General features: G+C 37.1%; 2 protein-coding genes across 2 annotated transcripts; one reads left to right on the top strand and one right to left on the bottom strand.

The window, feature by feature from the left end:
* Positions 1–8,015: 8,015 nt before the first annotated feature.
* LOC134816946 (ring-infected erythrocyte surface antigen-like) lies at positions 8,016–9,509 on the top strand. The gene has a single exon (XM_063826005.1). It carries the CDS (start codon positions 8,016–8,018, stop codon positions 9,507–9,509), a length of 1,494 nt encoding a protein of 497 aa, XP_063682075.1.
* Positions 9,510–17,881: 8,372 nt separating this feature from the next.
* LOC134816945 (gamma-glutamyl hydrolase A-like) lies at positions 17,882–19,879 on the bottom strand. The gene is made up of 4 exons (XM_063826004.1): positions 19,512–19,879; positions 18,875–19,066; positions 18,589–18,689; positions 17,882–18,435 (listed from the first exon to the last, which is right to left on the bottom strand). Exons 1-4 carry the CDS (start codon positions 19,741–19,743, stop codon positions 17,926–17,928), a joined length of 1,035 nt encoding a protein of 344 aa, XP_063682074.1. The 5' UTR covers positions 19,744–19,879; the 3' UTR covers positions 17,882–17,925.
* Positions 19,880–21,760: the final 1,881 nt, after the last annotated feature.

Raw genomic sequence — 21,760 nt, 5'->3', positions numbered from 1 at the left:
ATATCACTATCTTCATCAAAGTTTATTGTCTTAATTACCTCAACCCAAATACCAAGATCATTATAAGCATCTGAAAGCTGGTCAAAATGTTTACTTGACTACATTAGAGAGTCTAAGTACACATCTTCCATACCGTACTCACAATTGTATAGCACCGGACACAAAGTAGCAGATAAGTCGTCGAATTATAGCAATAAGAGATGCACATGTAAGAAATGTAGTAAATCAAAGTTTTCACTTTTTAGTCCCCGTCGGATCACATGATTTCTCTCCGCATAGAATTGGTTCCCAATTAGTGGTTTTACAGTACCGTCGAGCTAGAATAAAGACTCCATATGAGTGTGTTACGTATTGTTAAGCTAGGATCTTAGCATTAAGCAATAAGGTGTCAGAGAGCTAAGAGATGACAGGGAGTGATTGACAAGGTTCGACCGGGATCCCGGTTTAATCCCGGATTTTTTGAAAAACTGAAGTTTAAAGCAAAACTATTTACCAATTAATAAACAAAACACTGTCAGAGTCAAGTGCCAATTTGTTGGGTAAGCTGTGCTTGTGCTTTTTATCAGTTGCGGATACCAGATTTTAGTGTTAAGTGCTGGTTTTCTTAGCTATGATCCCGGTCCCAAATCTGGCTGAATCCCGGTCCCGGCGTATACCTGGTTCCGGCACTCCTTTCCAGTCCCGGCCAAAAAAGCAGTCCCGGTCGATCCTTGGTGACAGAAGGGGCGGTAAATAATGTTTTGTTTCTGATGTTGGTCAAAGAGTGTACTGTATAGCATTGAACCTACACAGTTTTAGTACCCCTCACTTGAGTACTTGTGAACCATAGTCCATGACCACTAATTGGGAACCAATTCTGTGCGGAGAGAAACCATGTGATCCGACGGCCAAGGGGACCAAAAAGTGAAACTCTGATTTACCGCACTATTTATCTTTCCCCAAACTGTACTGTAAGTCGGGGTTTTACTGTATATATTATCACGAAGATCAGCCCAGGCTAGTAATTGCCATCCTGATATTTAAAGTAAATACCATTTTATTTAGAAAATAAGTGCTTACTTTCTATCACCATCTTATCAGTAATACTAGGCAAAATAGTGATACGTATACATATAATATACTGCAGAGTGCTACATAGAGATCAATTGTTTCATCTTAAGTTTGTTACGCAGCTTACGCTCATACCTGGTAGTGGTAGTGGTACCAGTAGTAGTGATAGATTGCCCGACCCCAATCGTGGATTTCAATCACGTGCTTGTTATAGGTGGTTATCAGCTGTTATGTTCTGTTATGTTAAAAATTATAGCGCTCATTGTAGACGTAGGTTCAATGTTGGTATGGTTTTAATTAAATTAGTTACCCAGAATTTTATTAAGATATTGTAACGTAATAGCTTTTTGAGTTCCGTTATTTTGTTTAAGTGTAATTGTTATTCAAAACATATAATTTCAGGTGTTAAAAGCTTGGAGCAAGACACATTACGATCGATGGCGTTCGCTGACTGATGCATTGCTATTTACTGCTGACTAGCTTATCCTTTTGTTGCCTCTAATCAGTGATGAACACCAGTTAGAATCAATCGATTTAATTCACAGGATATTACGATTGTTTACAAGGGCCCTAGCACCTGTAGTTTAAGTTATTCGATTCGATTTTTATTAAATAACGCCATTTTTCATTTTCTGATCTATTATTAGAGCTGTAAATTTCTTCATCTTATATTTATTGCTGCGATGTTTTACTTTATTTTATATATCAGTTGAGACTAATTAATGAATTTGACAAATTTACAAGTTTTAAATTTTTGATAATATTTGATATTTCGCCATATTTATAAATGTGTTATCAGTAGTCAATAACTACACGATATGTAATGTATTTGATTTCTGTTTGTGTGTACAACCACTCCCGTGCATAGTAAAGCAGGCGGAGACTTGCACGTGCACGTGTTAAGAATTTGGAGCTAAATTTCGATCATTTACTGTTGAGTTTAGAGTGTTCTACGAAATAATAGCATGTATCTTCGGTTGTGATTTAAATTTTATGATACGATAAAAATTGATTTCTAGCTTCCTCCCTGTGACAACGGATTTTCTAGTATGTCTTTAGAGTAAAATAAAGGTCGAGACATATTTATATGGTACGAAATTCGGGAATTTTTGGAAAAAATGGGAAAAAATCCCCATATTTTCGTACTGAATTTCTGAAATTTCGTACTGAATTTCTGAAAAAAATCCCCATATTTTCGTTCCCCCATAATTTCGATCCCCGCTAATTATGATCCACATAAATATGTCTTGTAAGGTATGCACCACATACGATGGAATCAAACATTATACTTCGATCAATTATGCGCAATATCACGAACATCTTCTAGACCGGCAACAGAAATCAAACTAAAATGATGCTAGATGAAATGGTAGATACCTATAATCTATATTTTAATACTCACTATTAGGGATACGGACAGCATTACAGCAATAGTCTTTAATGCTTTAAATGTTCAATAAACTCCTCGCATGTTTGGGTGTACTTCAGCATACTAGTTGCATACCATAAAGATTTAAGATATAACCTGATCTCGTTCTATTAACAAACGGTTCTAGATACAGTTGGGAGCAAGCAGGCCATAAATGGGGGCACCAGGCTACCATTTCATTAATTTATGTATTGGTTAATTAAGTAATTAGTGACGTGGCTAATTACTAGCTGAACTCTCTACAATTAATTCCAATTATAGTTGTTAATAACTAGTTTCAGAATAAGTTAGATTCACATTCGACACAAAAACCGAGAATGCACTCTGGCATTGTTCGTGCGCTGCTCGGGAGAGCACGTTTCCTTGATTTGTGTAGGGGATTTCACACTTGTATGAGTTCCCTGGTATTTGGAACATTTTCAGGTGGTTTAATGGTTAGTACTTGTCCCTAACAATTAGAAAAACCGAGTTTCGACATCTTGACCCACTCAGGCCACTCCCAGGGGCCACGCCCACCCAAAAATTACTGAAATCCAGGTCAAATCAAGAATGAGAATCTTTACCCTTGTATGGGATTTATGTTCCGGGGTATTTGGAACATGTTTAGGATGTTTAATAGTTATTACCTGTCCCAAACCATCAGAAAGACTGAGTTTCGACATCTTGACTCACTCAGGCCACTCCCAGGGGCCTCGCCCACCCCAAAATTACTGAAATCCAGGTCAAATCAAGAATGAGAATCTTTACCCCTGTAGGAGAATTATGTTCCGGGGTATTTGGAACATGATTTGGTGGTTAGATAGGAAGTACCTGACCTCAACAACCAGAGAAACTAATTTTCGACGTCTTGGCCCACTCAGGCCACTCCCAGGGACAATTCGAAACTATTTTTAGGGGATTTGAAATCCGTGTCAAATCCCCTACAAAATCCCCAACAAAATTCAGGGAAACGTCTTCTTCTGTTACTTGGAATTGTAACGCGCAATTTAACAATTTGTAGACAAAGAAGCGCGCCGCGAACCACGCGGAATATCAATTGTCTCTTCAAGTATTTCAAACTCTGCTGACAAAATAAATTGATTGTGACTCTAATAATTGATTAAAAATAACGGCATACAGCAAATCTTGTGTAAAAAACTGTGATAAACAATATGCTGTTAAAACAAGAATTGCGCCCGTTGTTTCGTTTTGGCGGACGCTAGATTTCCATTTCACTATAACTATTAATATAAGTTCTAATCAGCTCACCTTATAATAATAATATTGAAACATCAGTACACTACGCGTGCCACGTTCAAGTTGGGCTTATCACAAAATACTATACATTATATTGTATACATTAAAACACAGTCGCGCCGCGCATTCATTGACCACAGACTAGCTATACACCACATCTCCGCAAGCAATCCTCGTGCGCGTGCGCGCGGCAAGTTGACATGGTAACGAACGGAAGCAAGGAACACGACATATATTTGACCCACCAACTGCAATCCCCAAAATCCACGTTTTTCTGCAAAAACGTCCATTCGTAACCTTTCACTATTGCCTTTTTACAAAAGGGTGAAAAGGAAAAATTTGTCAAAAAGTTTAAGAACACGATGTCCCGCCCAATTTTCTGAAGTGACAATTTTGGGACTTTGACGGGCTATAACTTTCGCTAGGAGCAGCCATTTCCCCAAAACTTGGTACCATATGACTCTACTCAATGAGACCTTTCCAATGGTGTATAATATGTTGGGTTTTGAGACATAAAATCTCACCCACAAGTTGGCGCTCTTAGTACATACACTATATGAGTATTGCTGAAAGCACAGTGTAAGGCCTACACGGACCGCCTCTAACTAGCCAATCCCTGTTTACATGCCGTGTAGCAGGGGACTAGAAAGAGCTAAACTAGTAAGCGGGGCATAGCCAATACACTATACTTCCATCATTGAGTATATTACCAACCAAAGGAAAAATTTCCTTGTGTTTGGAATCTACCAAGACGAAAGTTGTACAATCCAGCTAATATGTAATAAGCGCCATGAGTTGGCACAGAATTTTTTGTCTCTGATTTTGATAAATTTGGTACCAAAAGTTGCCTTTAACTGTGAATAATGAAAATTCACAGTGTAGCACGATTCGTTGAGATGTATGTGGGCCTCCTGTGCATTGCAAAAGTGTACTATGGACGAAAAATGGTTAATATAATGTATTGCTTAAAATGCCTATAACTCCTAAAACATTGAATATTTTGAAATAATTTTTACAGAATCGTAATGAGCTTAATCAGACGCAACTTTTGGTACCAAAATTATAATATTTAAAGCATCAAATTTTTCGAAAATTTGTTCAACAATTTTACACCCTTGTTTTCAGTGTTCAGATTAAAAACTTTTGAAAAAAAATTCCTTTAAATCTTAAAATATTAATACTAAAAGTTTCGTCTCGATGAGTTGATTACGATATCATAATAACTATGTGATAATAATGTAAAATGTGAAAGTTATAGGCCAAAAACTAAAAATTTGCGCGAAAAAAGCACGCGCGGCGAACAAGCGCCGTGTAGCATTTTTTCCGAAAATTGCTACACGGTGGATTTATTTTATTCACATTTTTAGACAACTTTTGGTACCAAATTTATCGAAATCCGAGAAAAAAGTTCTGTGCTCGCGCTTTATTACTTTATTACTTGGCACTTATTACACTGACTAATTGTGAAAATTCTCACAGTCTCTAGAAAACAGTGGTACAAAAATTTTTAAAATCCGAGCAAGATTATTTTTATCGTGCACCCCCTAGGGTTAGGGTGATGAATTCACTATTTGCAATTTGGCCATGAAGCTGAATTATTGAAGCTATGTTTATCACTCCTCTCCTCACTACCTGCTGATCCCTCTTCTCCTGGTGACGTCCTGGTTAGTCGTTGCACTAATCAGGTTTAATACAATTTTGCATCTCCAGAATTACAAATTGGTGATTTCTGTCATAGCATAGTGAAAACTCCACGATTATCTTCTTCCAGGTCCATTGATAAAAGGCTCTTTTCCTTACAACTTTGTTCAGGAAGGTGTCAAGGGAAAATACTTCAATTTGAATAAACCGTTAAGAATTGTAATTACAATATCTCAGTGTTCCTCAATATACTATGTCAATAATTCCAATATCCTAGTTCTTTAACTGTAAACTTTAACTGCAACTTTAGTTGTACTTAAACCAGACGGCCCCAACGTTAATGTGGCTCTTGCTATGTGTTGGTTCAGCCGAATTAATTATTATATAATCAAGTTTATTTTTCTCGTTAGTTGTCATCCGGCCAAACATTAAGCAACTTATATTGCAGTACCATTTACCATTTAGTATATCAAAATATGTCATTGTAATTTTGCATGGCTGAAATGTAACGCTTGATTTATATATATAATGATTAATTGAATTTTCAAATAAAAAAAATAAAAAAAGGGTAACGTCCCTTCGATAGCTCCACCCTAAGTATACCCAGAAAGTATAAACAATCTCCCATTCTTCCGAGCAATCTATAAACAATTTCCTAAACTATCTTTCTAGTAATCAAAACAGAGGTGCTAAATTGAACTCTCTGATAACCAAAACAGAGATGTTAAAATAAACTTTCTGCTCCTCCAAAACTCTCTGTGCTAAATAATTCCTAAACTATCCTCCTATAGCCAAAACAGAGGTGTTAAACTGAACTCCCTGATAACCAAAACAGAGGTGTTAAACTGAACTCCCTGATAACCAAAACAGAGATGTTAAAATGAACTCTCTGTTTCCTCAAAGCTCTCTGCTCTTAACAATATCTTTAACTATCCTCCTTGGAATTAAACAGGAATTAAACACTAACAGGAATTAAACATGAAATGACCAAGGAGAACACTAACGAACTCGTCTATATAAGTATATAGAACAATTCATAAAGACGATCAGAACTCTAAAAATCGAGAGAATGCTATAAAAATAAAATCTTAAAAATTAACCGCGTTACAATTTCACCGAAAAAAATCGAATATAATAATTAAAATACGAGTAAAAAAGTCATGGAGATGAGTTAATAACGATGAGTAGGAAATGGGAGGTGATGACTAGGACTTCTTTTCAGGAGGATTTCGAAGGTGAAAGGATTCTGTGAGGTACTTTCCAAATTCTGTTGCATGGAATGAGTTCATGATGGCCCCATATTCTTTGAGCATTATGAGGCTTTTAAGGTTGTCTGAGAGGTTGGACCGGAGGGAGTTGTAGCTGGGGCATTCATTTATGACGTGGTCCTCAGTTTCAAGGATAGGTGTTTCAAAGAATGGTAGTTCTTCGAAGATCCGCATGACATCGAGAATTTTCAATTTCAGTCAAGTTTTTAAAATTGAAAATGGTGACAACCAAACATTTCTTCCACAGTCGTATTACTATTACGACTCATAAAGTATATTATTATTATACAATTAAATTTATGAGCTTTCCATTTTGAACTAGGCGTAGCTCAACATTTTAGACAAACCGAGATGCCCAAAATAGTTTCTTGTATGTGCCATTGCAAAGGTTGTTGTCCCTCGCGTCATCACATTACTGGTCACATCGTCCCTTTCACGTGACTTTGTGTATAGTTGAACTTGACCGCACAGAATATTGTGCATTCTACCTACCGTTTGTTGCTTATTGACTGTTTAACTATAATGTCAGTTTCCATTTGTTTAGATTTCGATTTTTGCCTTTGTGCTTTCAAATGGTTTTCACCTTTCAGGCAGTAATTTTTCGAATAAATCTGTCAACGTATTTTAAGGGTTTCAGAAATGATCCAAATTAATTTTATTTATTGACAGCCTCTAATCGAAATTGTATTAATTAAGGTATGTTTACGACTCCTCGCTATCTACCGATTTTTCTTCTCCTACTGACGTCATCTCTTTGCACTGATCAGGTTTAAAATTACAAAGTTATACTTTTCCTATCCACGGTTCGCTTCTTCCCGTTCCATTTAATTTTAAAATCAAGACGTTTCCCGGCGAACAATGAACACTTCCTCTAAGAACAGTCGAACCGCTATATACCGTACCTTTCTGTACCGGGTGCCTCGATATACCGTACCTTTATTTTCCCGCAAACTTTTAGTTAGCTCGTTTTGCGAAAGATATATGATTTAATACAGCGCATATCGTGGTGCATGCAGCATGTCGAGCTGTAATCTGTATTCCATCACAAGCCCCTAATGAGGTATATGCCTATGAGACGCTTGACAGGTTATTTGAAAGGCTACATATACTGGGATCATTGATCATGTGATTGTGAACCTAACTTTACCTGTTTTTTCTATACTGTACACTTTGCACTTTTCGTTTCGCACAAGAAGCCCGGTATATAAAGGTTGGACTGTAAAAGTATATTTAATTTGCGATATGAACAAGTCAATGCCTTCACGTAGTACTAGTAGCGTGTACAAGTATGATATTTGAATCTCGACCCAGCCAATCAGTTAATGATTTCTGACGGATGTAATGCATAATGAATTTTAATCCTTCAGGGACCGGACTCCGCCGAAGTTACTATGGGCGAGCTTAAAAGTCTTAAACTTGAAATGGAGCAGATGAAATTGTCAATGGCCCATGAAATTGATATGGCGAAGAGGGTAATAGAAGAAAGTAAACAGACAAAGTTATCGCTGTCCAATGAAATCGAGTCAGCGGTCAAGAATGAAGAGAAAAAGAAAAGAAATAAAAAAGATAAGAAGCAGAAAGTGAAATTACCGACTATACAGACAAACAGCAATGAAGTGATGGAACAAGATGAAACTATGGAGAGACTCGCCGAAATGGAGTTGTCATTGGCCAATGAAATTGAATCGGCGAAGAAGGCAAGAGAAGAAAGTGAAGAGATGAAAGATTTGTTAACTGAACAGTTGGCAATGGTCAGGGATGATGTGGAAAGGAAGATTGATGAAATCCAAGAAAACATTGAAGTCAACAAGGAAAGTATAGGAGTCAACAAGGGAAATATTGAAATCAACAAGGAAAATATAGGAGTCAACAAGGGAAATATTGAAATCAACAATGAAAATGTTGAAGTCAATAAGGAAAGTATTGAAGTCAACAAGGGAAATATTGAAATCAACAATGAAAATGTTGAAGTCAATAAGGAAAGTATTGAAGTCATCAAGGGAAATATTGAAATCAACAATGAAAATGTTGAAGTCAATAAGGAAAGTATAGGAGTCAACAAGGGAAATATTGAAATCAATAAGGAAAGTATTGAAATCATCAAGGGAAATATTGAAGTCAACAATGAAAATGTTGAAGTCAATAAGGAAAGTATAGGAGTCAACAAGGGAAATATTGAAATCAACAAGGAAAGTATAGGAGTCAACAAGGGAAATATTGAAATCAACAATGAAAATGTTGAAGTCAATAAAGAAAGTATTGAAGTCATCAAGGGAAATATTGAAGCCAACAATAAAAATGTTGAAGTCAACAAGGGAAATATTGAAATCAACAATGAAAATGTTGAAGTCAATAAGGAAAGTATTGAAGTCAACAAGGGAAATATTGAAATCAACAATGAAAATGTTGAAGTCAACAAGGGAAATATTGAAATCAACAAGGAAAGTATAGGAGTCAACAAGGGAAATATTGAAATCAACAATGAAAATGTTGAAGTCAATAAGGAAAGTATAGGAGTCAACAAGGGAAATATTGAAATCAACAAGGAAAGTATAGGAGTCAACAAGGGAAATATTGAAATCAACAATGAAAATGTTGAAGTCAATAAGGAAAGTATTGAAGTCATCAAGGGAAATATTGAAGCCAACAATGAAAATGTTGAAGTCAACAAGGGAAATATTGTACAGGTGATCAGTGATGCAACCTTACTTAAGAATGGTATGACGTCTATGCAGGATGACATAGCTTCGATGAAGAAAGAAGAAGCCAACAGAGTAACAAGAAACGAATTAATTGCGCTGGAAACAAAGGTTATGAGAACTGAGGCAACAATAAGGGACAGTAACTCGGCTATCAGACGCGACATGAATAACAAACCAAGGTAAAAATACTGTTCATGTTTATCATTAGTCTTCCAGATACTTACTAGGACAACAAAAATGCAAACTACCCCTGTACATTGTACAACACTGTTATTTTATGTTAAATTATCACTGCGCTATCAGTATCAGTAAGTATCATTCTTCACGACACCGAAATTCTACATTGGGAAACAGCTGTATAATTAAGCTGCATAATACTAAAGGAGAGACCTGAATTTGAAATTGCACCGGTGAAAAATCCCGATTGTACGAATCTAAGTAAAAGAATTTGAGAGTCGCTTTGTCATATAACCAAATCCTTGCTTAACCGAAACATTATGTTCAATGTTGGAAATCCCTGTCATCATATAATTATATTATATAGTCTGGACAGCAAGAACTCCAAAAATATGCGTAACACTTATATTTCATATCACCAAGTATAATCCGGAATCCGAATGAACCATTAGAGACCGACTCGAGCTATACAATTTCAATATAAATAAGCCTCTATTTCAACTTATTCACTCATTATTTCAGTGACTTTTGGACCGTCCTATAATTATATACTCAACTCGAGAACGAGAAAAGTCAAAAGTGTAGAATTTATTCTCAATATGACACATGTAACTGCGACTACTTTTTTTGAGCAGTAAATATCTTATTTATCGGCGGAAAATAAAGATTGAATTCGACATCTGCGGCTGATTGTCTCATACTGTTGGTAAATGGTAATTTAGCGGAGAGGTGGAACTAGAATTGCGCGAGTTTGTAAGCAGTAAGGAACATTGAACGTGTTATCGATTAACCAATCATCTGCCAATTAACCAGGTTAGAATAAGCATGCATGATGCACCACCTCCCCGCTATTACCCGCTGTAACTTTATGATTACAAATGACGTTAACTCTTGATTTTCCCAGTCCGGTTATCATACTGCACAGCAAGGAAACGAAGCCTGAAGGAAATCCTAAATGTGCTAGAGTCTGTGCTGGAACTTCAGGTATTTGTTTTATATTTATATTACTAACTTAGCTATCTTTATTCCGAGCTGATATGTGGCTAACATTGGCATTATAGCTACAAGAGCCACGCGTTCCACTGTCCACAGCTAATTATACGATCACTATCAGTCGATTCTTGGCATGGTTATCTAAAATTCGGCATGTACGCAGGCAGGCAGGCGCAGGCACGCACGACGGTCTCAAAGCTACCATATTTTAATACTTTCAACACTACTATATAACAAATAATTTGAGGAATCGATGTATAAACAGAGTCGATATATTTTAATGTTGCCATGGGGTGGCAAGTCCCCATGGCCATACATCGTGGTCCGGTAGTTTCATTGCGTCCTAATATACAAAAAAAACCTCATTCGCTAATATAACCCTTATCCTTGACTCTTTTGTGCCTTTTTGAGTCATGGATTGGGAAAAAATCCCATATACGAGACTGAGGGTTTTTTAGAAAATGTGCCCATTAGGGTTCGGTCTAGCGATACAAATTTCGTACCTAAACGATTTTGGGTCTGAATAGAATGGCCAAATAGAATGGCCAAACGATTTCGTCAGAAATCGTGTACATCGAAGTGCACATTCAACTATGCCCTGCTACTAGAGTAGGGTCAGCTGAATCCGTACCAGAGGATTATTACCGATTGCCAAGGTTTGATACCTAGGCAATCGTATTTTTTTGATACCTAGGCAATCGAGACCTCTAATTTATACAATGTACATGTGTAATCAATGGTTTCTATACATTCGTCACTTGTCCTTATACAACATTTTCAGGGCCGACAACTGAGGCCGAGAAAGATTGGGTCCGAGTCGGAGTCAGTTCGCACAAAATTAAATTGAAAGTCGACATCAGCTTATGTGGATTCTTCAAAGATCCTACAATAACAACATCAATAGGAGGAAAGAAAAGCCATAGCCTTGAACTTGGATCAGCATTTTATTTGCCCAGTAAGAGCTTTGTGGTCTATCTCCATAGTGATCAGGGATGGGACATAGATGCACAAGAGGCAAAGAAATGGCTTTGGAATGTGGAATGGATAGCAGTCGGATATACATGTTAATAACTCACAATGTAGAAGGAACTATACTATACTACAGTGTACATTGAAATTAAAATTAAGAAAATTGGTCTTATTCATTTTAAATTCGGAATTTCATACTATGATTGAAATGATTAAATGCTCTTCAATGGGTCCTTACTCCTTAGAATCACTAAAACTATGAAAGTTCAATTGATCAAAAAGTGGTGATACAACTGGAGTTCTTTAAGGCCAGAGGGGGGGTGGGGGGTGGGGGGTGGGGGGTGGGGGGGGGGGGGGGGGGGGGGTTAATGGCACTTTTCTAGTTTTCACATATTTTAATATAATAGCTGCTGGAGACAAACAAGAAGAAAAAAACTGCAGATCAAAATCTGACCTTGCGCTCCTGAGATATTGCGCGCTAAATTTTGAGGTTTACCTGTGATTTTTATTTGAAACTTTTACAAAATAGCAAGTATACAAATGTTCAGCAAATCGAACAAACATATAAAATGGGCCGAAATGTATAAATGCTAAAAAGCGTGGGTCAGTGAAACAAGTACAGAGGACAACTTTCAGAACAGGAGTTTTTTGGCCGCCCAAAGTCTCAATAACAACACCTCCACCTAGTAATAAAATTAAAATTGAATTGAACTGGTTCTCAAATTTTTAGTGAACAACTTGTGAAACTTCAAGGTGCAAAGATCAATTTTATAGGAATATTCACCGTAAAACTTCCAAACTTGATCTTAAAAGAAACTTGGATGATACTTAAGTATTTACCATTGTAAACTCTTTTAAATTAGATCAAAAGAAAGCCCTATCCTAATATTAGTCCAGTACTTATGTAGTTTATGCAAGTAAAAAGTGGCCTCTGATTATACAAAATATTTAATTTTATAACCGAAGTTATGATGGAAGTGAGACGATTATTTTACATCACGAGCGAGTAGATAACTGCGATGAGAAGTAGCAGGACTGCAGTGATGGTAGTACTGCACTGTTACACCTGTCACAATAACACTCAACACAAGTGTTATTAGCAATAGTATTAGTAACACAGGGTCTACAACCATTGTGGGGGAATGAATAGTCTGCATCAGCTGCTGTTACGGGCCTGTTAATTATATATAATAAAAGGGAATTTTATTGAATTCTCAGGCTTAAACTACCAAATTTTAAACACTAGTTAAAATAAGTTAAAGTTACATCATGTCGTTCAAGGAAGCGAAAAAAGACCCAAATACTTACTATGGGTCTCGATATAATAGGCTTACTCCTCCCATCTAGAAAACGTCATAAAATAAATTTCCATATCGAATATCGATTCCCAGGTCAGTAACAAAAGGGCAATTGATTGATCCCACGAGTATTTTTTGGAGGATCCCCAGAATATTTGTACTAATTAAGAAAATTACATTACATCATATCAAACACGTTTGAGATATCTTACAAGTTGCATTTTATGGCAGTATTCTTTAGTCTGTAACAAGTAGTGAAATCTTTTTGTTTCATTCCAAGAGTAGTTGTAACATTCGAAGTTTTCCCCAGTTTCAGGGGGTACGTTACATCCGTCTGATTCACATTCAGTACAAGTCACGTTTAGATCAGCTGATTTGCATTTTCCAGTTTCCACAACCATATTTCTGGTCGCTTTCTCCAGCATAATCAACAAATATAGGCCTGAAGTTGCAAGAGTATATGCTTTTACTAGTATATGCATAATGTCGCAATTCTTAATTACCGTGGCACGAAAATAGAAGTTGACATCTACATTATATAAATGGTGGGTCAGAAACATGTGACAATTTTTATTTTGCTCTTATGCGATAACGATGGAATGAAAAACAGTTCTGTAAAACATGAGAGATGTAGTATTTTAGGTACAGAAGAAAGATTTCACGGTGTACACCGAGTACGTTTAGACTATTTCTATGAGTTTCAAACATATTAGAAGTAGAACTAATTTAGAGCAAAAATTAGCTGTTTTATCTAATCGAGATTTACCATTGCATCTGGACTATGATGGCGAATACTGAGTATAAATGTGAACTTTTGAACAAGCTCGCTGTTCAAAATTGAATAATCAGAGTTATATTGAAAAGAGAATTGAAAAAAAAACTAATTGTTTACCGTACAAAATAAGTCAGAGAATGTGAAAATCAGACATAAAATGTGGAAATGGTGAGCAATTTATAATGATCAGATGTTTCTGACCAACCCTGTAGACTCTGTTTCAAATAGTCTTAAGGTGTGCCTGCCAAATTTCAGAATGATCCCATAGAAGATACAACGTAGAAGAAGATATTCGTCCATATTTACGGGAGTTTGAAAAACATGATTGAACATTTACACTGATCTTCAATTGATTTTAAATCTTCAACTTTCGCTAGGAACAACGAGGTAAAAAGTATAACAGATCCCCGACACCACCCCCCCTTCCCTTACTCCCGGCCCCAAATACAAGAAAACTTACCGCACACAGATTGTTGCATTAACTTGGTCGTCCGTACAAATTGTTGCATTAACTGTTCCATTTGTTCCCTGAATACAATTTAGAGCTCATGAAGGCACATGATCTTCAGAATTTAACGCTAAACGACCAAGACTAGCACAGGGTGTCCCATAAACTGGTGATCTAGGCGCAGTTCACTTAATATTCACGGCAGTATCCAAGAAGCCCGACCACTAAGGGTAGACATTAGAATATTTCACGTTACTTTAGGGTTATGATGAGGGTTAGAGTAATAATATAAGGGTTAGTGTGAAGGTTAGGCTTAGGTTAGCTTTACGGTAGACCTTTCCATAACTATAATCCCAACCCTTACTCGAAGTTGTAAAATTAGTGAATCCTAATGAGTAATGGGTCATAGACTAGTATCCCGACGTCATAACCAGGACAAGGCTAGTCAAAAAGTCAAAAGCAGTCACTAGCCGGCTAGTGACCACTTACTGGCTGCTTAGCTTGAATAGCTGGCTAGTGTCCGCCATAGTAGCCACTCTTAATTTGATAAAGAAGCTAGTAGCCGGCTATTTACCGCATAGTGGTTAACATAAAAATTAAGCCAGATATTAGACGATTAAAAAACTTCAAATTGCAACCACGTCCCAACTAGAGCTAGAGGTCTGCTCCAACATTGACAGCAAAACTAAAGTAGGATGCTCAATCTGTCTGAATCTATAAGCTTGAGGACTGTCTTACCGGACAAGTTTCTACATATATGAACTCCAGCAGTCTTTACGAACTGCATCTATTTCTAAGGTATAGGCTTAAAAATGGTGATTTATGCAACTTTTTATGCAACTTGTCGTGCAACTTTTTATGCAACTTTTAGAAACTCATGGATGGGTGAAAAAACACTTGCAATGCAATGGTCTTGTTTATTATATAACCTAATGTGGTTACTTTTAGATTAATTTGGCATTGGATTTATATAATCAAAAAACAATTGCATGGCTCCATGCAGTGGCGTAACGATGCATGTTTACGCCCCCCCCCCCCCCCGAAAAAGTGCCGGGGCACTTTTAAAAGCATCAATTACGGAAAAAAGGTTAAAATTTGCCAAAAATCAGTTTTTTTGGCATAATTTGGTGGATAATTTTTGGAACGGGATAAAACTCCAGAATATGGTGTGCAATACCCTAACCCTTTACTTTCTGCCACTTTTTGTTTTGATTATGGGCTAAATCTGGTGGATAAAAGTGAAACAGATCAAACCACTTCAAGTTCAGGTGGCCTTTAAAAATATTTAATTCCATCTAAACTCCTGAAATTGATTGAGACTGAACAGTAATCGTTATAACTTCAAAATTTCATAAGAAGGGCTGCGATTTTTCTTGAGGGTCAAATTTGGTGGATATATTTTTGTCCTCTTTTTTGAGACTGTTATTCGTTAGCTAACATCAATTTACTGGTCTTAAAATGATACAAAGGCAATGTTAAATCTATGGCATCAACTATAAAGTTCGAGATTCAAGTTAAAAGGCTATTTTTGGTGGATATCAGTCAATATGAATTAGTTAAACGCGTAAATGCTACCAAAATATCAATAAATAAGACATCATTATGATTAAAAACAGTTGAAAAGATAAAATATAGGATGTTGAACATTTATGCATAAGGACCTTATTAAGGTACTATGGCATTTTAAGCATTCAGGGCCAATTTGGTGGATAATTAACTCAAAAATACTTAAAATATCGACCTGGATATTTTAATATCCATCAATTTTGGCCTTAAAAGTCGGCTTGAGCTTATCACGTTTTAGGCTGAACAAGTTAAATGTCTAAACAAACCAATATCAGTGTATGATTTCATAATTGAGCAAATCTAAGGCCAGAAATAGTGGATAAAAAAGCAAATTTAACCGTTTTTAAGCTAATTTCTTAGGCATTTATCCACCAAAAACAGCCCTAAATGGAGAATGTTTGGAACGTTTACTTGAAACTATAGCCCTTCTTTACGACCTCAGAGCAATTATTTTCAGCTCTTTCAACCTTAAGATGTAATTATTGGGCGTTGAAAGTGGATCACATACGTTATCAGTCAAGAAATCGTTATTTCCATCACTGAGGTAGGTTATTCACATTTAATATCCACCAATTTTAACCTTAAAAGTCGTCTTGGACTGAGAATTCTTTTGAACTGACTCAGCAAAGGGGATCTTCTATCTGAAAGAAGTTGTAGTTTCATGATAGAACACATCTAGGGCCAAAAATAGTGGATAAAAAGCAAATTTTCCCGTTTGTGTGCTTTTATACACCAAAAACGGCTCTAAAGGCTGAAAGGAGACTGTTTGTTAAGTTCGTATGAAACTCTATCCATTCGTTATGTCCCTAGAGCAATAATTGTAAGCATTTTCAGCTTCTAGACGAGATAATTGGAGTCTAACAATGGATAACCTGCATTATTGACACAGAATTTGACCTAAAAATAAAATCAATCTTGAAGCACCAGTCTATCCACCAAAAATGGCCTAGAAAGTAAATCTTCTATTCTATCATAAACTTGGAACGATTTCCAACCTGATCCGGTAACTGAGTAAACCTGATGAACTTGTTGACCAATATAATTTTTTCAGTTGAAAATTTTCGGTATTGAATTTTATTTCATAGTTTTATTATCCACCATATATAGCTTTTGAAATCTTTTTTTTTAGCCTTTTTTTTATAGCCTTTTGAAATCTTTCCTTATTTTTGCCTTTTATCATAGAGGCAAATCGATTTGCTACAATTTTATCTTTAAATAATCACCATAAATTAACGACACGTAAAGTTACAGGCCAATCAATGATATATCCACCAAACCCCTCTGAAAAGTATATCCACCATTATTAGCCCAGATTTAAATGCATGTATCTCTGCTCATAGACATAGTAGACATTTTATTCTTTTTGTAACAGTTGTACTATCGCGAATCTGTAGATGTCGCACAGTTTGATCAAAATATTGAGTATATCCACCAAATGAGAGCTTCTAGAAGATGAAATTTTTCCCGTGGGCCGTGACAGATTCGTTAACATAGTTTTTGAAAGTGCCCTGGCCCTGTGGGAAAGCAAAATTTGTTCGAAATCACCTTTCGCACGTGCAAACTTTGAGCGGACGTTGCGTGTGCATACAATATAGAATCGCCGTATATTATTGCATATTGGTGTTTTATATATTTATATTGTTTGATAAGCATGCATGCAAAGTAACAATAGATTTCAAAAAGAACTTGGATCACAACGGGACTCCAAAGTTGACAGAAAATGGTGAAACTAGCAATTTTCAGTGATTTTAGCAATTTTATATCAATTTAGGCGTGTCCCCACGTGTGTAACTTTTTGATTCTCGCCAAGTTGAACAGCAGTGACCTGGACCAGAAAACACGGTTCTAAAACATATTTTATAGCCCAGCTCATTATATTAATGTCCGAGCTGCAGGATCATTGAACTTGACATTATCCCTGAGAGCTGAGGTAATCCAGCCTGAACATAACAGCGGAAAAATAATCCGGCCAATTTTAAAATAAATCTCCTTTTTCTTTGAAGTTTAAATGTTGACCCAAGAATAAGATTGAAACTGTAAATCACCGATTGCTCGATTCACCAACCGAAAATTTGCCGAATATCCGGAGAAATACGGTTCCGGCTGGATATAATACGGCTTAATGTCCAGTTCCGGTCTGGTTTCCGTTTAGGTTGCGTGGCTGCATATCAACTGGACATTTCAAGATTTTTCAGGCAGATTGTATTTAAAAAACTTCATTATTTCGGGAGTTCAGGTAACATTCAGGGTCCTCACTGGAGTAAAATTATACAAATAAGATACATATTTTGAAATGGAAATTTCCTATATTTTGAATTTCGCAATAGAGTCTGGTGCAGAAGTATTGGGTTTTTTGATAGAAGATACAGTTGTTTAATCGGTCGTATCGAGGAGCAAGTCATCTCTCCTGTCGTGGAAGAAGTAACACGACTCAAGAAAATAATTTAGCGCTATCGCGGTGTAAACGGGTTTGTAGTTGTTGATGCTTCTCTTGTAGAACTCCACCGACTCGGAGAACTGGTTCTTGCTTTGACGAGCCTCGCCAACAAAGAAGTTAGCCAGGTATTGCATAAAAAGGATCGCATTTTTGGTGTGAGGAATTGTACTTTTATACGTCGTCCATTCGAAAGCACTCTTCTCTGTGTGAAACTGGGAAGCGTAGATCGGTAGTTTTTTGTGTTCCGCCAGAGCTATGTATTGTTTCCCATTAGCGTCCCAATTTACCGCCAGTAGGTTGAAATTGTTGTGGAGCGGACCGTCGGGACTCTCGATCTGTTCTGCACCGATACAAAACGAGTGAGAATTGTAGACCAGTTGTTCGGTTTGAACAGCTTGGTAAAGTTTGCTGTCTAGATTAGACAACATTCTGGAGTTCTGTGCTCCCTGAAATTAGATTAAAATGTTTGAGAAATTTGACGCCTCTTTTTATTGACGATGGTAGTGATGGTAGCGATTTTATCCTTACGAAAATAGCACGAAATGTTGCCCTTCAAATCTTCAGAACAATAAAGATTTCCATTTTCCTAATCTACTTACCTCCTGAATGGTGAGATTGTTTGGCATGTGAGCGGAGCACTTAAATCGGATGTCCGATGTAACGTTGGTATTTGCTTCTGCGTACAGTATAGCCTCAAAACCTTTGGAAATTTTCGTTACGATACAAATAAATTAATCCTTCACTGCGATAGACCATTACATGATTAATTTTAAGGTTCTACTAACTCTTAAGGTTTGGACTATGAAGAATGAAATCAGGTATAAATTGGGTGATGTCATTTCGATCACATTAATAATTTTGTGATATTATGACTTTTGGATTTACCTAAGCAAGTGCCCCAAAGTGGAAAGTAAGATCCGTTTTTGTTGAAATTCACTGTCCAGTCGTAAATGTACTTGGAGGCTTCATAGAACTTGGAGATGGGGAATGTCTGAAACATTATAATATGATGTCTGAACTCTGAAGAGAAGGTATAACTGGTAAACTTAATCTTTTGAATGTAAAATTTCACTGCACCTTTGACCAACCAACTGAATTAGAATACCAACTATATTACATATTGTATTAGTATATTGGGAATTGGGATGTAGAATAATCTGTGATTCTTGATTTATGTAAATAGGTATAGATAAGACATAAATTGTACTAACCCGGCCGCCGCCAGGGATTAACATTCCATTTATGGAATGAAGAGTTCGGTTCATTTGGTCACGAGACATGGAGTCAAAAACTGGAATAACTTGGGCACCTGGGGGTGGAATAGTATAATAGTCAAATGAAGGAAAAACCAGTTGATTTATTTACTAAGAAATTTGCAGAAAAACCTAATCTTCAACTTGTACTAGACGTGGAATATTTAAGCATAAACTAAAACTAAAAGTAGAAAAGTAAGTCTCGAACCTGCCATCTCCAAAAACTTGACGTAGCCTACGTCAAGGGGGGCGCCAAAAAGTAACGTTACGCCACTGGACGTAGGAAGCAGCAATGTAGGAGTGTCCGTACCTCTGGAACTGTCCATTAGTCTTCTGAGTGAGGATGCCAATAACTGGGCCCTTGTAAGTTGGAGGGTAGGAGACAGCTTTGTTTGCCGTGACTGGAGCATAGTTCATCCCAACTACCATACCCAGAACCAAGAGCACTGCACCCAGAACCAAGAGCACTGCTATCTTGAAGAGTAGATACCTCGTCATCATTTTCTGCTACTTTTACTGACAATTACTATTGTTGTAGCCTGGAATCGTAAGATTTTCGGTTTGTCAGCAGCTACAACAATTATTAAACTTGCGATTAAATTGGTGGAATATAGAAACCGGATAAAAATAACTTCAGTGCATCTCACAATCTGGGACCTGTATTATTTAAATAGCAACGATGAGACCCATGCAGGGCCTTAAAATGTAAACAATTGAATCTATAAGTCTAAACATTGCCGCGGCAATCGAAGATAATTGATCGTGAACATGAGTTGCAGGTGTAAATACAATGCAAACAATACAACGAAAAGTTGCTGGCATAGAGCCGTGAGCTGGCTAGCCGACGGCAATCGGCTGGCTAGCCGGCTAAGCCGGCTAAAACTGGGAATGGGATTACCAGATCCTAATTTTTATTTTGCTAATATTACTATTTTGTATTAAAATTGATTGGCTTATACTTTATGTTTCTTTATACTTTATGTCGATTTTAAGGGCAAAACTTGAAATGGAAGGTAACAAGTGATACGATTTCATAACTTCAATAATAATAAGTTAGTCGATAATAAGTTAGGAAATTCTCATTGGTCAGAGTCAATCTCTAATTTACTTATAAAACTTAACAAAAGATCTCTGTTACGATTAATGGGCATAATGGCTTTTAAATTGTCTGATGAGATCTTTGATCTCCTCTTGTTTACAGTCAGCCCTGCTGCTGACCATGTTCTTTCCACATCAGCAGCGGATGCAGGAACCGAAAATATAGCGCATGCTAATTTTGAAAGAAGGGGTAATGTATCACTACGACATTTCCAAAATCTAAGAGTGTCCATCTTGGACAGAAAGTTTTTAGGGCACTGCAAGGCCTCATATACTTCAAAAAGTACATAGTACAATAAAATTTAATTTGCGCACGTACGTACTTTTTCTGAAATTTATGAAATTTATCTCTAAAGTCGATCATGGTATAATTTGTTACATGCCGTCTAGATTCCCGGCCTGAAGTAGAGATAAGTGATAACTGCTGAAAATGTGTTAGCCGATCGACTAGCCGATGGCAATCGGCTGGCTAAGCCGGCAATTTCAATTTGCTGGCTAAGCCGGCTTAGCCGGCTAGCTCACGCCTCTATGCTGGCTTATGGTGGTCTGAAAATAATACATATATATCAACGCAGCCTAGCAACGCAGCCTAGCAACGCAGCCTAGCAACGCAGCCTAGCAACGCAGCCTAGCAACGCAGCCTAGCAACGCAGACTAGCAACGCAGCCTAGCAACGCAGCCTAGCAACGCAGCCTAGCAACGCAGCCTAGCAACGCAGCCTAGCGACACAGCCTAGCAACGCAGCCTAGCAACGCAGCCTAACAACGCAGCCTAGCAACGCAGCCTAGCAACGCAGCCTAGCGCATATCTTCGTATAGCCCGGAGAGACCGTTGGGCCCGAGTGCCATACAACACTTCGATCGCGAGGCGAGCATAAATATATGTATTATATCCACAAGCGGGCGTTTATCACGAAGCTTCACTTTCAGTTTCCGACAATCACAGCAAATTAAAGTAAAAGATTTCAGAAACTTTACGACAAAATCATGTTGCTTTTGGCTTAGATGTAACCCACGAAAAACCGGCCACTTTCAAACAATTCTTGAGCTCATTGTTTCATGTAAATATTTTAATGTAAACGATCAAAATATAGGCACTTGCCGCATGAGTGTGAGTTTTTCAACTGTTAGCATCTACGACTAAAGTTTTAAAGTTACCAGGAGAGTTTGAAACGGAGAAAACGTGAGACTGAGAGTAGAACGTAAAATTCGCAAAAACATCATTTTACTGGCGGTGTCAAAACAGGGCAAGTTTCTATTCGGTGCACAATATATTTACAAGTACAAACCCGACCTAAATATTTAAAAAATAATTCAGCTTGCAGTTACAGGTTACCTTATCGGACCTTATTTGGACGGACATTAATTGAACGCTGGACGCCCTAACGTTCATCTTAATGTCCGTTCAAACAAAGTCCGTT

The sequence above is a fragment of the Bolinopsis microptera genome, chromosome 6, assembly GCF_026151205.1.
Source record: "Bolinopsis microptera isolate Bmic1 chromosome 6, MBARI_Bmic_1.0, whole genome shotgun sequence".
In the NCBI taxonomy this organism is placed as follows: Eukaryota; Metazoa; Ctenophora; class Tentaculata; order Lobata; family Bolinopsidae; genus Bolinopsis; species Bolinopsis microptera.
This window is presented reverse-complemented; position numbering and strand designations above follow the sequence as displayed.

What these genes read in the sequence shown, in the direction of transcription:
- LOC134816946 (XM_063826005.1), top strand. Translation starts at nt 8,016, where the DNA reads ATGGGCGAGCTTAAAAGTCTTAAACTTGAAATGGAGCAGATGAAATTG.
- LOC134816945 (XM_063826004.1), bottom strand. Translation starts at nt 19,743, where the DNA reads ATGATGACGAGGTATCTACTCTTCAAGATAGCAGTGCTCTTGGTTCTG. An exon ending in ACTTTGGGGCACTTGCTTAG is followed by an intron (nt 18,690 to 18,874) that starts GTAAATCCAAAA and finishes AAATTTCCAAAG; the next exon opens with GTTTTGAGGCTATACTGTAC. An exon ending in ACAATCTCACCATTCAGGAG is followed by an intron (nt 18,436 to 18,588) that starts GTAAGTAGATTA and finishes ATCTAATTTCAG; the next exon opens with GGAGCACAGAACTCCAGAAT.